Here is a 16,536-nt window from a genome sequence, read left to right as displayed (position 1 = left end):
TAAAATAATCTTTCTCCTGATTCTAGAGCACTGATAGAACCTGAAGAATTAAGGTTAGGGAAGACAGAATGTTCCAGAGTTTAGAAGTCATCAATCTGACTTTTCTGAGATGACTGTTCTAAGATATCTTGGGCGCAAGCAGTTTGTAGGATGACTCAGAGACAAAAAGTCCAATCCTAATATTTACTCTGTTTCCCCAACACATACATACACACACACACACACACCCTGTACCCTTTCATTCTGAAAACTCCTATCCACTTTCCTCGAATTCCAAGCCCAGGCAAGTAGCTCTCCTGGGGTTCACTTCCCCAAAGGCACAGCCCAGGTGTGCTGCTCAGGGTCAGGAGTTCCTGATGGTCATTTCAGCCGAACAATGGGGCCATGATAATGAATAACCAGATTCTACTTCTTTAAGGTTTACTTAAGTTAAGCATTGTGCTAAGCATGCTAGGCTGAACCCTCAAACAACCTTACTGGGTAGAAATTCATTACTGTTATTACCGTTTCCCAAATGAGGAAACCAGGGGCTCCAGAGCTAACAGACTTGCCCAAGGTCAGGTATAATCAGGAAGCAGGGGAGCCAGGCTTCAATCTTAGGCAGTCAAGCTTCCAGAGCTTAAATGCAGAATCATCATGCTAAATTGCTTCTGTAGAGAACAGGAAAGATTCAAAGTGGCGTGCTGACACATTCGGTAGGTTCTGTGCCTAAAATACCCACGGGCCATCCATTCATGACACAAATGTATTTTTAGCCCTGCCTACCCTGTGGCAGGCCCTGTTCTAGGCATTAAAAACACAGCCGTGATGGAGAGACAAGATCTCTGCTCCGTGGAACTCATCGGTGATGGGGAATAATCATAAGGATTTTAGATAATAATACGCACTCTGAAGAAAATAAAATGGGGTGATGTGATTGGGGGAGGAAAGGGACAAACATCAGGTGGGAAGGGGAGCCATCCTGAGAATCAGAAAAGAAAGAAGTTGTGGGCACGTCCATGTTCCGCGGTAGGTCATTGACGTGGGGACGATGATGATGCGGGTGGGAGCAAGAGCCGAACTCAGAGATGCAGGCAAAGGTTCATCATGAGGGTCCAAGGGCCATGGTAAGGAGCTGAAATTTGATTCTACAGTAGGAATCCTTTGGTGGGATTTCAGCAGGATGGTGCCCCATCTGATCTCCATGTAGAGAATGGATTATGAAGGGGACAGGGTTGAGGAGGAGCAGAGGACCTGCCAGAGTTGGCCGTGCTCGGGCCGGAGAGGATATGTGCATGGACGAGGGTGGCAAATACTGGAAGCAATGGAAATTGTCTGGAGAACGAGCAGGTGGGACCTTCTGAAAATCTGGGTGTGGAGAGAAAAAAACACAAGGTGACGTCTGGGAGTCAGAAGTGAGTAAGGGGTAGATTTCCTGTACTACTGACTGCTCGGCCTTCTTTGCTAGATCCAATCCCTCTCGTGGCCTACAATGCTGCAGGTTCTGGGGATTCTGATGCAAGGGCCACTTGTCTCCTTAGATGATCTCATCAAATCCTACGGAGTCAAGAGTCGCTCAAGCCGGAGACCTTGAACCCTTTCCATTCCTGACACCTGGGCATCGACTCAAGTCCCACATGGTCTACACTGTGGATCTAGCGCATCTGCCGGTTTCTCTCCATCTTCCCTGACCCCAATGCTTCTTGCCTAGGTGGCTCCCATATTTGTCTGGCCCTTACCTACACCACAGCCTCTGACCCCACATATCCCTTTATCACAGAATTGCTAATAAATCAGACCATGCCCCTCTTGACTGAAACACTGACTCCCGGTGCTCTGAGGTCCTAGTCCTTACCTAAAGTCCTTATCTATCTAATACCTTACCTTTTATCTATCTACCTCATACCTTACCTAAAGTATTAATCCTTCCCATGGCCTCCAAGGTGTGATGGGGTCCCCACAGTCCCATCTCTAGCCCCTCTCCTTATCGCTGTCCATACTCTAGTCACTGGTCACCTTCGTGTCTCTCAAAGATGCCCTGGACTCCTTCCCATCTCGGAAAATTCTGCACCTGTTGCCCCCTGTCCTAGAAGCAGCTGTACCCCTTTGGCTGCCATTACCTCTGCTGCCCTCAAGGCCACTTCTTCATAGACACCTTCGCTATTTAATTCCTAGCGAGCTCTTCTTCTTTGCCCTGAAACAGCTGAGGAACAGAGGGAGAAGCAGACTCCATGCCGACGTGGGACTCAATTCCTGGACTCCAAGATCATGACCTGAGCAGAAGTCAGATGCTTAACAACTGAGCCACCCAGGCTCCCCCTACCAGCACACTCTTAAAGTCCCTTCCCATTCTGAGATGCTAGGACTCCATGTGCTTGCTTCAGCTGGCCTCATTCCCTTGGAGAACAACCATCTTGACCCGCCCCCTTTTTTACTTTAGTAGAGATGACACGCAATGTCACGCTAGTTTCAGGGGTACAACACAGTAATTGAGCAACTGTATACACACGCACACTATGCTCCCCAGAAGTGTAGTTACCATCGGTCAACATACAGCACCATTAAATACACTGACTATATTCCTGATGCTGTGCCTTTTATTCCTGTCCCACTCCCTTGCCACCCATGTCATCCATCCCCCATCACCCTCCTACTGGCCCCCATCAGTTTCTTCTCTGTATTTACCTCTCGACCCTCTCTTCACACCCAACCTCCCCATTTAGTGTTCGTTCATTACTTCCCTCATTCCGACTTTCCCCCTTCATTTTTTTTGCAAGTTTCTCACTTTCAATCTCTGATTCTTTTCACCTGTTCCTTAGATCTTGACACATCTCCTTACCTAATAATCTCAAAGAACTGAGTATATATGTCGGTATCTGAGGCAATTAATAAGTGTCATCTCTCCTATTAAATCCCTTGATGTGTTACTTTAGAAAAAAACCTGGAAGAATGTATTTGAGTTGTGGCTTTGGACATTTTTCTCCTGCCAGTCTGTGGCTGTTCAATATTTTAAACAGCTGAGTTTCTTTTCAGCTGGATTCTATATTCAGTCCTATGAGGACACTAAAAGACTGGTCAGCTCAAGAAATCATTGACCCAATCAAACACGTGACGTCTGTGCAGCAGGGGGGGGGGTGGGGGGGTGGGGGTTGGGTCACCGACCTATACCTATGTGAGCACCCTTCCACCACAGACTTCCTCCAGGTCAACCCCATGGGTGTCCAGCTCACATGGTGATCCCTGGATTAATGTGGCTACAATCCTCAGGGCCCGACTACAGCCACTGCGTGCCTCCCTGCCAACAGACGCCCATTCACATGCATCCCAGAAGGTGCCTCATGGCCAGCCAAGGCAAATCCATTTCTCTCTGACACATATCCACTTCCTCAGCCTCCCTGGCAGGCAGACATAAAAGAAATTCTTCTGGGAAAGACTTTTTTCCTCCCTGATGAAAACAAACAAACAAAAAAACCCATGCAGAGATAGTTCATCCTCTTACCACCCACCCTCAAGCTCTCTGCCTTTGATGTGGTTACATGAAGACGTGATGTCCGGAGCTGCAGCAGCCACGTTGCCACCAGAAGGAGCCAGAATATTACAGAACTGCTGGCCCAAAGCCGATGTATACACCTCAGGACCCATGACTTCAGACACCTCATGAAGTGATACAGTAAGGGCCTTTTTGCCGAAGTCACAATTAATTAGTGTTAGCTATATCTTCTATTTGTTGTGTTCTGAGGTTTTGACATCTGGTGTCTTGGTGACCCTGGAGGGACCACCTCTGTGAGGGTCAGCTAATGCTTAGAGACAGTCAACAATTCACCCATGAGCGTGCCTGTCAAATGAAAACCAACCAATCCACAGCCTACACCTCAACTACCTCTTTAATGGGGCTCTCATTCTCCAGGCCACCATCCACCTGCCCTAACCCCCTTAGGGCCAGGTGCCAGACAACTAGGGACAAGAGCCTGCTAAAGCTATTCAAACAAGCCAATCCTAAGCCTGTTTATCCTGCCTCGTCCACTCCTCCCAGGTGGAAGCACAATCATGTCTCTTGCCCACATTTTCCTTCTTCTGTCCTGCGTGACTCTGGGGTTCCCCTTACGGGGGTGCACCCCCCACCGCCATCAAACTTACGTTTTCAATGCCAATGATCCCCTGACCTATTGGCCTCACCAGATCTTAAATTTTCTATTACTATCCTATCTTTTAGAACATGTAGGGAGCCAAATGCCTCCTAACTGATACAGTTTGCAAGACCCTCAATTCAATTCAAACCCGACACATCTAGGCGATTTCACCTTATCTCAGAAAAAATAATTCTAGTGCTAATCAACCTACTAACACAAAAGGCCAGTTTCAACCCTCTTCAAGAACATTCAGTTGCTCCTCCTGATTCTAAACTATTCTGTATTATAGACCAGTTATTTTAAAAATAGTACTTCTTAGAACAAATGAAAGGAAGTGGGTCATGGCCAGGTCTGGCGGCAGGCCCCCACCCAAAACATCTATCTCCTGGAGTTCTACCTTAGGTGTTTGTTTAGTGAATGGGTCTCATGTCCAAAGCAATTTTGCAGACTCTCCTTTTAGACCATTCAGGTTACCCTTGCTGAAATTCCTGATACATGCAGAATTACCTCCATAGACATTTTCCAAACCCATGAATGTTTCACTTCTACCATATGTAAGAGGTTCCTGCTGGGAATATTAAGAAAGAAAACACCGTTCATCTGTCGAAGGGAACCTCAGCTCCTTCAACAGACTAATGGATAAAGAAGATGTGGTTCATATATACAATGGAATATTACGCAGCCATCAGAAAGGATGAATGCCCACCATTTGCTTCAACATGGTTGGAACTGGAGGGGATTATGCTGAGTGAAATAAGTCAAGCAGAGAAAGACAATTATCACAGGGTTTCACTAATATGTGGAGCATAAGGAATAGCGTGGAGGGCATTAGGAGAAAGAAGGGAAAAATAAAGGGGGGGCGGAGAGTCAGAGGGGGAGACAAACCACAAGAGACTGTGGAGTCCAGGAAACAAACTGAGGGTTTCAGAGGGGAAGGGAGTGGGAAGAGGGGTTGGCCCAGTGTTGGGTATTGAGGGGGGCACAGATTGCATGGAGCACTGGATGTTCTATGCAAACAATGAATCATAGAACACTACATCAAAAACTAATGTTGTACTGTATGGTGACTAACATAATTAAAAAAAAAGTTAAAATGGATACTCAAAAAAAAAAAAAAAAAAAAACCCCAAAAAACAAAAATGACACCAGGGCCAGGAAGAAGACAGAAAGATGGATAAGGCAGGCAGAGCTGGGTCTTACGCTGCAGCATGGGACTGGGGTGAAGCATCAGGACACATCACATGACCATCCCTAGAAAGGAGACCACCAGAGCTGGGGGGTGGGAGGTGCACTCAGAGAGACCACTGGGAGGCAGAAGTCAACAATAACTCCTGGTCAGAGACAATCAGACACCAGACATCTCGACTCTAAACTCAGGGATGATTAAAACATCTCAGATTGCAGATCCCTTGTCATAAAGCCAAGAGGAACATCTAAGACCACATTCTAAGCTTTGGTGGAGTTGGGGGTGGGACAGGAGGTCAGGAGGGAAAGTGAGCCAGCGGTGATGACTGTTTCCGGTAGAGAATCACAATACACAACGCCCGTGGTTCGGATGTAGGTTACACACAAAGACGCTAGGATACCTTCCCTTGGCAGGCTCTCTGTAACTGTTTCGTTATAGGGACAATCTTTCATAGGTCCCCTGTCACCTCCAAAACCACAGTGTAATTTTTCCCATGAGATCTTATGGGACCATGGAGGCACACAGAATCTATGACAAGATGCAGGTTTAAGTTTCCCTAACGGTGGACTCCCAAGCATGGCCTTGTTGCCCCAGTGCAGGGAATACAAAGAGAGAGGGTCCGTGTCCTGCCTGCTCATGGTGGGGGATGCTTCAGGCAGGTTAAAGGGTGGGAAGAGATGGGAAGGGGCTGCCGCACCACAGAAACACCTACCAACTCACAGACACAGAAATGGCTGGAGGGACGACACAGCCACACCAAACAAGGCCCCAAGAGTGGGTCCCCTGTCCTGTAGGGGTGAGGCTACCGGCGGGGTGGGGGTAGGAAGGCACTTACAGAACGCTTATCGGCCTCGGCCCCTTGCTGACCCTGGAGACATGCAGTGAGCTTCTTGTGCGTGCTGTGGGAAACTTGCTTCACCAGCTCCAGGCGCTTCTCCACCTGCAGAGAGAGCAGTGGTGACGGTAGGTGGGGGGGAGGGCATGTCACCACGCGAGGCTAAGGTCAGAAGTGGGGCCATTGATCTGAACGGTCGTGGGAGGGGAGTCCAGCCCGTGTTCTGCAGAGACAAGCATTGCTGGGGAGACAACACCCAATGCTGGAGAACCGGAGGGAGCCAGGCAATTGCAGACTTAGGGGCTCTCAGTGAGCCCTGCAATCAAATGACTGTCATGTCCCCCGAAAACGCTTATGTAAACCGGTATTTAAAGACTGTAAAGGAGAAAAGTTTGTGTCTACAGAGACTGCACCAAGAGCAGTCTGAGCAGTTGAAACGGCTGTGGGGATGGCCCAAGTCATAATGGGAAGACATATTCGGTGTCTGTATTTGAGGGGCCGGTGATACCTTACCTGAAGAAGGTCTTCGCTCAGAACTTCAGTCTTTTCTGCCCTAAAGAGAAAATTGAGAAACATATCAGTAAAAAATAAAAAATAAAAAATAATTAGGAACATAGTCTCTTTCTTATCCCCCACTCTCTCTGCTCATGGCGAGACGAGAGAAACAGACATGCACAACAGAGATTTCTCATAAGAGAAAATATGAACAATCCCGGGATTGACTGGGAACCAACCGTAAATCCTCTGGCAGACAACAAACAAGAGCCCCTGCACACTCTCCTGATACAGACTGGAACTAGGATGAAAGACAGCAAACACGTTTCTTTCTTTCCAAACATTCTTTTTTTCAGTAACAGAATTAGGCATGTTCCCCAACCTGTACCCCATAACCTCCCTCAGACAAGCAAGTAAAAGTAACAGAAATCTGAGCAGGGATCAATAAATAGCAAAGAAGAAGAAAACACTCAGTTCTGGTGATGAACGCAAATGTCACCATGGAGATGCGACAACTGAGGGTTAGGCGCCCCCACCAGAAAGTGGGGGGCTTGACCTGGAGATGAACACGTTCTGAGAAAGAATTTCGGCACAGGTTGAAGTGGCCCCAACCTATTAGCAACCCTACTGACATCCCTTCTGGGGTGAATGAGAATCTTCTTTGGAGCAAAGCGGTCTCAATTTCTCGTCTGTAGAATCTCACGGGTAAGGTTCAATCAATGATTTCCCTCACATAGGCATGTTCTCTTGTGTTTCTGGGAGTCTCTCTCTCCTTCTCACACTCTCACATATAATCTGCAAATTCCCATGAAAACAAACTGTCAACACTAAAGGTCCAGAGAAAGAAGAAACAACATACGGAGAGCCTGGAGAACTTTAATGACCAGGATTATTGAAGACGGTGACATCTGCATGAAATATTGAAGACCAAATGATACACTCAAGGAAGAGAGCGAGGAGGCCGGCTTCTGGGAGGATGGAGTGAACACATTGCACTTACTCCCCCTCACTAAGTAAATACAAAACCCTGGGACCTTATGTATAAAACTAACAAGAAATCTCTGCAAGGTGGGTACAAGGCAGACTGGCTAGGAGCCACCAGATCCAATGAATGGCATGGAGTGGAGTGGTGGGGATTTCTGCCTCACATATTCCACACGTGGCACTTTGGAAGTTGTGAACTGAAACACCAGTGAGGACAGCCAAAACAAGCCCAACAAAAGCCAGGTCTCTGTAGCCAAACGATCAGGAAAGAAGCAACCTGGCAAGATAGAAAATGTCTATAGACAATAATTGTTCACTCGAGCCAAATGCTACAGGAAAAAACCAAAACACAACACAACAACAAAAAACCCTGTTGTCCTACCCCACCCCTATCACCAAATGCTTGGAAGGGAGCCTAGCCTTCCACCCTTGCCAGGCAAGGCACTCCACCCTCCCCACCTCTTCTTGGCCAGTGCAGCGTCAGAGACATTTGAATATGGAGCTGGTCAATTTGTCACCGCTTGGCTGTAACAGTGGAAACCACATGAGCAGTCCACGTATCTACCATCACCTGGTGGTGACAAGGCATCCTTCTCCCTCCTTGTGGAGGTGGTGTAACAGGAGGCTTGGGAGGGAGTCAGGACTTTCACCACCATCCAGTAGTAACAAAACCACCCTTTGCCACAGCATAGATACAAGCCAAGTGGGGAGCCATAACAAACCACTCCCACCCCTTCCAGTCAGGGAGGTATCAGTGAAGGTCCAATGGGAGCCAGAATTTCCACTCCCACCCAGCAGTAATGAGCAGCACCACCTTCTTGGGGGAGCAGGAGCCAGTGAAGGCCAAGCAATGAGCCTGGACTTCTATTTCCACCTGCCAGTAACAAAGCAGAATTCTCCCTTCCCCTGCTCAAATGATATCAGAAAACATCAGCTAAAAGAGAAAGTTTAAATAAAACCAAGAATTTCATGCTATAATACAATACTCAAGTTTCGGTAAAAAATGACTTATCATATCAAGAATCAGAAAGATCTCAAATTGAAAGAAGACAATCAATAAATGCCAAAAGCAGAATGACAGAGATGTCTGAATTATGTGGCAAAGACTTTAAAGCATTCACTGTGAAGATGCCTTGATGAGCATTTATGAACATGACTGAAACAAACAAACAAAAAACCAGAAAGTGTCAAAACCAGAGGAAGATTTAAAAAGGCCAAAGTGAAAATTTTAGAGTTGAGAAATGCAATAATCTAAATTGAAAAATCCCGGTGGGCAGATTCAACTTCGGAATGGAGGGAGAAGAGGAGAAATCAGTGAACTGGAAGAAAGCACAAGAGACACTTCCTAGTCTAAACAACAGAGCAAAAATAGATCAAATAAACAAACAAAAACAAGGGACTTGTGGAACTATAATAGAAGATTAAATATTTATTTCATCAGAGTCCCAGAAGAGGGAAAAGAAGGTAGGGCTGAAAAAGTACTCAAAAGAATAACAGCTGAAAACTCCCCAAATACGGCAAAGGACATAATATTCAAGAGGCTGAACAAACTCAAAACAGAATAACAGGATAAACAGGATAAACACAAGGAAGTCCTCACCAAGACTCATTGTCAAAATTTCTGAAATTAAAGGCAAAGACCTGACAGCAGAGAGACAAAAATGATACCTTACTAACAGAGGAGAAACCATTTGAATTACAGATTTCTGATGAGAAATTACAGAATACAGAAGGAAGTGGCACACCATTTTTCAAGTACTGAAAGAAAAGAACTAACTGTTAATCTACAATCCTATATTCAATGAAAATATCCTACAGGAATAAAAAAAAAAAAGATATTCTCAGATAAAGGAAAACTAACAAAATGTGTCATCAGCAGGCTTGCCTTAAGGAATTGCTAAAGAAGTTCTAAATAAAAAACAATAAAAAAGAAATGGTAAAAGAAGCAGCCTTGAAGTATCAGGAAGGAAAGAAAAACCTGGTGATCAAAAACAGTAAATAAAATAGTCTTCTTTCTCCTCTTGAGTCTTTTAAATTGATGGTTGAAGCAAATTTATAACATTGTGTATGTAGCTCTAAATGTATGTAGAGGAAATATTTAATACAATTATAATTGAGAGATGGTAAAGGCACATAAAGAAAAGTAAAGTTTCTAGATTTCACTCAAACTGGTAAAATAATGCTATCAGTAGACTATGAAAAGCTATGCATATGTAATACCATTAAAACAGCTACATAAGGAGATACACTCAAAAATGCCATAGAGAAATCAAAATGTAATCTAATCCAGAAGGAAAGAAAAAGAAAACAAAACAATGAAAAACAGGGGGGAAAAAAAATCATAAAAAATAAAATGGACTTAAGCCTTAAGATAGCCAGACTTATGTTAAATGTAAATGGTCTAAATGTGTCAATTAAAAGACAGAGATTGGCAGAATGGATTAAAAATATATTGTCTAGGGGCACCTGGGTAGCTCAGTCAGTTAAGCATCTGCCTTCCGCTCAGGTTATGATCCCTGCATCAGGCTCTCTGCTCACCAGGGAGTCTGCTTCTCCCTCTCCCTTTGCCACTCCCCCCACTTATGCTCTCTCTCTTTTATCAAAAAAACAAATAAAACTTTTTAAAAAATATGTTGCATACAAGAATCTCACTTAAAGTATAATTATACAAGTAGATTGAAAGTAAAACTGTAGAAAAATATGCCATGTAAACACTAGTCAGAAGCAAGCAGAAGGGGCTACATGAACATATGAAGAAGATTTCAATATAGAGAAATGACCAGAGACAGAAAGGAGCATAATATAATGAGAAAAGGTCAATCCACAAGGGAGACACAGCAATCCTAAATGTGGGTGAACTAAACAATAAAACTACAAAATATGTGAAGCAAGAATGTACAGAACTAAAAGGAGACAAATCCACATTTATAATTGGAGACTTCAAAAGCCCCTCTTTTAACAAATGACAGACTAACTAGATATAAAAAATTAGGAAGAATAAGTGAGAACACACAACATCATTAACCAATAGAACTGAATGGACATTTACAGGACATTCCATTCAACATCACAGAATACACATTCTTTTCCAGGGCTCATGGAACATATACCAAGACAGACAATCTCTGGGGCCATAAGACAAACCTCAATTCATTTGAAATAACTGAAATCACATATAATGTACTCTCTGATCACAGTAGAATCAAAATAGAAATTAGTAACAGAAAGATATGAAGGAAATACTAAAAAATCCAAATACTTGGATATAAAATAAAACATTTCTAAATAATCCATGAGTCAAAGAGAAAGTCTCAGAAGAAATAAATAAAAAAAATACTGAACTGAATAAAAATGAAAATACAATGTATCAAAATGTTGTATATAGCCAAAGAAATGCTAAGAGGGAAACTGACAGCACCAAATCTATACATTAGAAAAAGAAACATTCTCAAATTAAAATCTATGCTCCTACTTCAACACCTATAAAAAGTTGACCAAAATAAATCCGAAGTAAGGACAAGGAAGGATAGCATGAAGATAAGGGCAGAAATGAATGTTTAAAACAAAAAGAAATAATAAAAGAGAAAAATCAATGATAGAGCTGATTCTTTGAAAAAATAAGTATAACTGAAGTACACCGTAACACAACTGAAAAGACAGAAAAAGAGAAGACAAATTACCAGTAATAAGAGTGAAACAGGAGATATCACTACAGAACCCTATAAACGTCTAAATGTCTTAGAACCTTATATATGTAAATGTAACAATTTACATGAAATGGACTAATTCTTCAAAAAAACCACAAACTACCATATAGGTATATATAGCCAATAGGAATAGACAATTTGAGGGGTGCTTGGGTGGCTCAGTTGGTTATGCACCTACCTTTGGCTCAAGTGGTCCCAGGGTCCTAGAATCTAGGACCTAGGATCTAGGTCCTAGGACCTAGATAGCACTGGGCTCTCTGCTCAGCAGGGAGCCTGCTTCTCCCTCTCCCTCTGCCTACTTATGCTCTTTCTCCCTGGTGTGTCAAAAAACAAAACAAAACAAAACAAAGGAATAGACAAATTTTTTAAGGATTTTATTTATTTATTTAACAGAGAGAGAGAGAGAGAGAGCACAAGAGTGGCAGAGGGAGAGGGAGAAACAGGATCCTCGCTGAGCAGGGAGCCCAACACGGGACTTGATCCCAGGGCCCTGGGATCATGACCTGAGCTGAAGGCAGACACTTAGCCAACTGAGCCATGCAGGCACCCCAAGAATAGGCAATCTGAATAGCCTTATAATAGTAGAAAATTGAACTCTAACTATTAAGTCCTCCCACCCCCCAAAATCTTAAGGTCCAGAAGGCTCCACAAAAGAACTCTACCAAATGTTAAAAAAGAAATAGCACCACTTCTACCCAATCTCTTCCAGAATACAGAAGAGGAGGGAGCACTTTCCAGTTCATTTTATGAAGGGAGTATTCTTTTGATACCAAAACCAGACAAAGAAGAGTTAAAAAAATAATAATAATTATAGACTAATATTCCTCATGAATATAGGTGTATGAATCCTTAACATAACATTACCAAATAAAATTCAGTAATATATAAAAATAATTATTCACCATTACCAAGTTGGGTTTGTTTCAGAGATACTATTCCAGGGATCTGAAAATCAATCAATATAAAATCCATCATATTACATACAGACTGAAAAAGAAAAACCTGATCATATCAATGGATGCATAAAAAAGCATTTGAAAATGCAATTCAATTCAAAACCCACTCTTGGTCCAAACTCCCAGAAAGCTGGAAATAGAAGGGGATTTCCTCAACTTAAATAACATCTGCAAAACAAAAGAAAACACAAAATCAAACCCAAAAAATCCTACAGTTGACATCTTACCTAATGGGGAAAGGTTAGATACCTTGCTCCTTAAGACGGAGATTGAGGCAAGTGTGTCCGACCTTGACACTCATCCCACACGGTACCACAAGTCTGAGTCAGTGCAATAAGGCAAGAAAAGTAAACAAAAAGGAAACAGATCTGAAAGGAACAAATTTAAATGTCCCTATTTGCAGATGACATTATTGTCTATGTAGAAAATGCCAAAAAAATCTACAGGGAAAAAAACACCTCAAACTAACAAATGAGTTCAACAGGGTTGCAGGACACGAGGTAAACATACACAAATTAAATCTACATCTATATGCTGGTAATAAACACATGAATCCCGAGATTAAAAATTAAATGCCAAAAAAAAAAAAAATCAAATGCCATTGACAACTGCTACAAAAAAATAAAATACCTACAAATCTATCAAAATATGTACTGAAGGTGTATGCTGGCAACTACAAAATGCTTATGACAAGTCGAAGAAGCTCTAAATAAATGGAGACATAAAACTGTGTGGATTGGAAAATGCAACATAATAAATATACCAATATTCAAAAATTAGTTATGGATTAATTAATCTAGTCCCAATCAAAATTTTATCCCGATTTTTTGTAGCTACAGCCAGGCTGAATACAAAATTGATACAAAACTGAAAAGGAGGTAGAAGATCTAAAATAATTTTTAGAAAAAATAAATTGGGGGCACCTGGGTGGCTCAGTGGGTTAAAGCCTCTGCCTTCGGCTCAGGTCATGATCTCAGGGACCTGGGATCGAGCCCCACATCGGGCTCTCTGCTCAGTGGGAAGCCTGCTTCCTCCTCTCTCTCTGCCTGCTTCTCTGCCTACTTGTGATCTCTGTGTGTCAAATAAATGAATAAAATCTTAAAAAAATAAATTTGTAGGACTCACTACCTAATGTTAAGACTTATCTAAGTCATCAAAAGAGTATGGTGGTAAAAAGATAGAAAGAATAAATAAATAAATAAATAAATAAATAAATAAATAAATAAATAAGATTTAGACAATATAACCAACTGATTTATGACCACTGATTTAGGACAATGCAAAGGCCATTCAAAGGAAGAAAAATAGAGTCTCCGACAAATTGTTCTGACAAAACTGAATATTCCTTTGCAAAAAATATGAACCTTGACCCATACATACTTCATGGCATGTATAAAAACTAACTCGTAATAGTTCACACACCCAAGTATAAAAATTAGACTATAAAACTTTTGAAGAAAATATGAGAAAATATCTTTGACCTTCGGTTAGGCAATGAGTTCTTGATATGATAACAAAAGCATAATCCATAAAAGGAAAAGAATTGATGCATTAATCAAAACTGGGGTACCTGGGTGGCTCAGTGGGTTAAGCCTCTACCTTCAGCTCCGGTCATGGTCTCAGGGTCCTGGGATTAAGCCCCGTATAGAGCTCTCTGCTCAGTGGGGAGCCTGCTTCGCCCCCTCTCTCTCTGCCTGCCTCTCTGCCTACTTGTGATCTCTCTCTCTGTCAAATAAATAAATAAAATCTTAAAAAAAAAAAACTTCATCAAAACTAAAAGCTTTTGCTCTAGGAAAGACAGTGTTAAAAACCAGAAAGACATCCCACAGAAAGAAAATATTTGCAGATCAGATACATGAAAGAAGAATTATTGCCAGAATATATAAACAACTTTCAAACTCAACAATAAGGAAAAAATCCTATTAAAAAACGGGCAAAAAATCTGAGCAGAAACTTTATCGAGAAAGATCTATGGGTGGCAAATAAGAACGGAAAAAATTTCTCAACATTATCCATTAGGAAAATGAGAATTTATACCCAAATGAAGTAAAGCTATTCATGTGGCAAAAATGCCACCACCACCACCCCTCAAACCGCACCATATTAAGTTCTGGAGAGACTGTAAAGCCATTGGAACTCTCCTATGTGGCCGGGAGCTGAGGGCAACGCAAAATGGGGAAAGCCCCTATGGAAAACAGCTCGGCAGTTTCTTACAAACTTGAACACACACTTGCCAGATGACCTAGCAAGGCTACCTTAGAGAAAATAAAATTTACGTTCATACACACACCCCTACAACATCTCATGAATATTCAACAGCAGCTTTACTTGCAATGGCGAAAAGCTGGAAGGAACCTGAACTGTCAAGTGAAAGGATTAACAAGAGAAAAATCGGGAGGATTAAAAAGAAAAGAAAAGAAAAGACGTATACCAGGCTATTTTTAATTAATATCATGTTACTGTTAGCCCAAATAGACTTTGAAGCAAAAAAACAAAAAACAAAAAAACAAACTCACAACAAAAAACCAAAACCAAAACAAAACAACAAAAACAAAGACATAAGGGAGGAAGGAACCCAATATAATGAAAAGTTTACCTCACCAAGAGCCTGTAAGAATTCTGCACTTGGATGTACCCGATTAAAACCACAAAATATATAAATCAAAACAGAGAACTTCAGGGAAGCCCTAAAAAATGTACCATAATAGAAATGTATCATTTCTCTTTTAATTAATGAGAGGTAAAGCACACACACAAGAAGTAAAGATACAGAGGATTTGAAAAACTTGTTAATAGGTTTGACGGACACACATGGAACACTGAATCTAATCCCTATAGGACAGAAATTCTTCTCGTGCACATAAGTATTCATTTCTAAAAATTAACCCCTTAGTAGCCTTTCAAGCATGTCTCGACAAAAACCAAAGAAGAGATGCCAAGGAGACAATGTTCTCTTACCCTGAGGTAATTTAAGCTGCAATAATTAGCTGAAAAGTTAAAATTTTAAAAAACACACATACAAGATTTAAAGGAAACTTTAAAAACAATTCTAAATAGCTCAGAGGTCAAAGAGACATGGCTAGAAATTTAAAATATTGAGAATTGAACAGTTAAAATATCAAACTTGAGGGGTGCCTGGGTGGCTCAGTTGGTTAAGCATCTGCCTTTGGCTCAGGTCATGATCCCAGGGTCCTGGGGCATCGGGCTCTCTGCTCAGCAGGGAGTCTGCTTCCCCCTCTGCCTGCCGCTCCCCCTGTTCCTGTTCCCTCTCTCGCTGTGTCTCTCTGTCAAACAAATAAATAAAAATCTTAAGTAAAATAAAATATCAAACTTGTAAGCAAAGTGATACTTTAAAAAATATAGAAACTCAAATGCTTATTTTAGAAAAGAGGCTGAAAATACTTGAGAAGTATAAACAGCTTAAAATTCAAGAAATGAGAAGGAAGGAAATAACAAAGAGAAGAAATTAGTAAAATAGAAAAAAATAGAATCAACAAAGTTAATAGTTAATTTTTTGAAAAGACTAACAAAACAGCAAATCTCTACAGGATTTGTCCAGAAAAAGAGAGAGAGAAGGAAATAATAATAGGAAAGAAAAGTGGAATATAACCAGTAATACTGCAGAGATTAAAAAAATAAATGAAAGTTATGAACAGAACAAAATGGCCAAAGAGCTAGAAAAATAAAGCAAGCTCAAACTGACTCAAAAATAAATAGGAAGACTGACTAATCCTATAAACCTTTAAAAAAAAAAAACACTGAAGCAGTAATTAAATATCTTTCCACAAGGAAAAAAGAAGACCAAGATATGTAGCAGGAAACTTTCAACAAATGTTTCCTTCCAAACTTGCACAAACTCTTCAAAAGAATAAAATAAAATAAAATAAAATAAAATAAAAATAAAATAAAATGCAACACACATAGTTCATGCTAACAGAGAAGTATAATTTGTTACCAAAACTAGATAAGGATGCAGAAAGAAAATTACAGACCAGTCCTATACATTAAGAATCATAAAAATATCCTCAAAAAATTAGCATATTATGAACAAATTAGATTAATCGCTGGAATGCAAGAGTGGTTTCCTGTTTTTAAAGACTTTATTTTTAAGTAATTTCTGCACACAACGTGGGGCTCAAACTCAAAACCCTGAGATCAAGCGTCCCATGCACCACCAACTGAGCCAGCCAGGCACCCAGAGAGTGATTTAATTTTAGATATCTGCAAGTGTAATTCATCACACTGACAGATTAAAGGATAAACC

The 16,536-nt window shown here is 41.3% G+C and overlaps 1 protein-coding gene across 2 annotated transcripts in view; it reads right to left on the bottom strand.

Moving 5' to 3' along the window:
- Positions 1 to 16,536, bottom strand: part of LOC111161077 (Rho GTPase activating protein 44) — a 167,731-nt gene that overhangs the window by 71,400 nt on the left and 79,795 nt on the right. For both annotated transcript variants that reach the window (XM_022524554.1, XM_022524555.1), the window contains exons 2-3: positions 6,644 to 6,683; positions 6,131 to 6,235 (exon numbers count right to left, since the gene is read on the bottom strand). In XM_022524554.1, the coding sequence (XP_022380262.1) occupies positions 6,131 to 6,235; positions 6,644 to 6,683 (145 nt within the window). The remainder of the gene's footprint in view (positions 1 to 6,130; positions 6,236 to 6,643; positions 6,684 to 16,536) is intronic.

Source organism: Enhydra lutris, unplaced genomic scaffold (assembly GCF_002288905.1).
Source record: "Enhydra lutris kenyoni isolate GAN:26980312 unplaced genomic scaffold, ASM228890v2 scaffoldscaffold82, whole genome shotgun sequence".
Taxonomy (NCBI): domain Eukaryota; kingdom Metazoa; phylum Chordata; class Mammalia; order Carnivora; family Mustelidae; genus Enhydra; species Enhydra lutris.
Note: the sequence above shows the minus strand (reverse complement) of the source record. Positions and strands in the feature narration are given on the sequence as shown.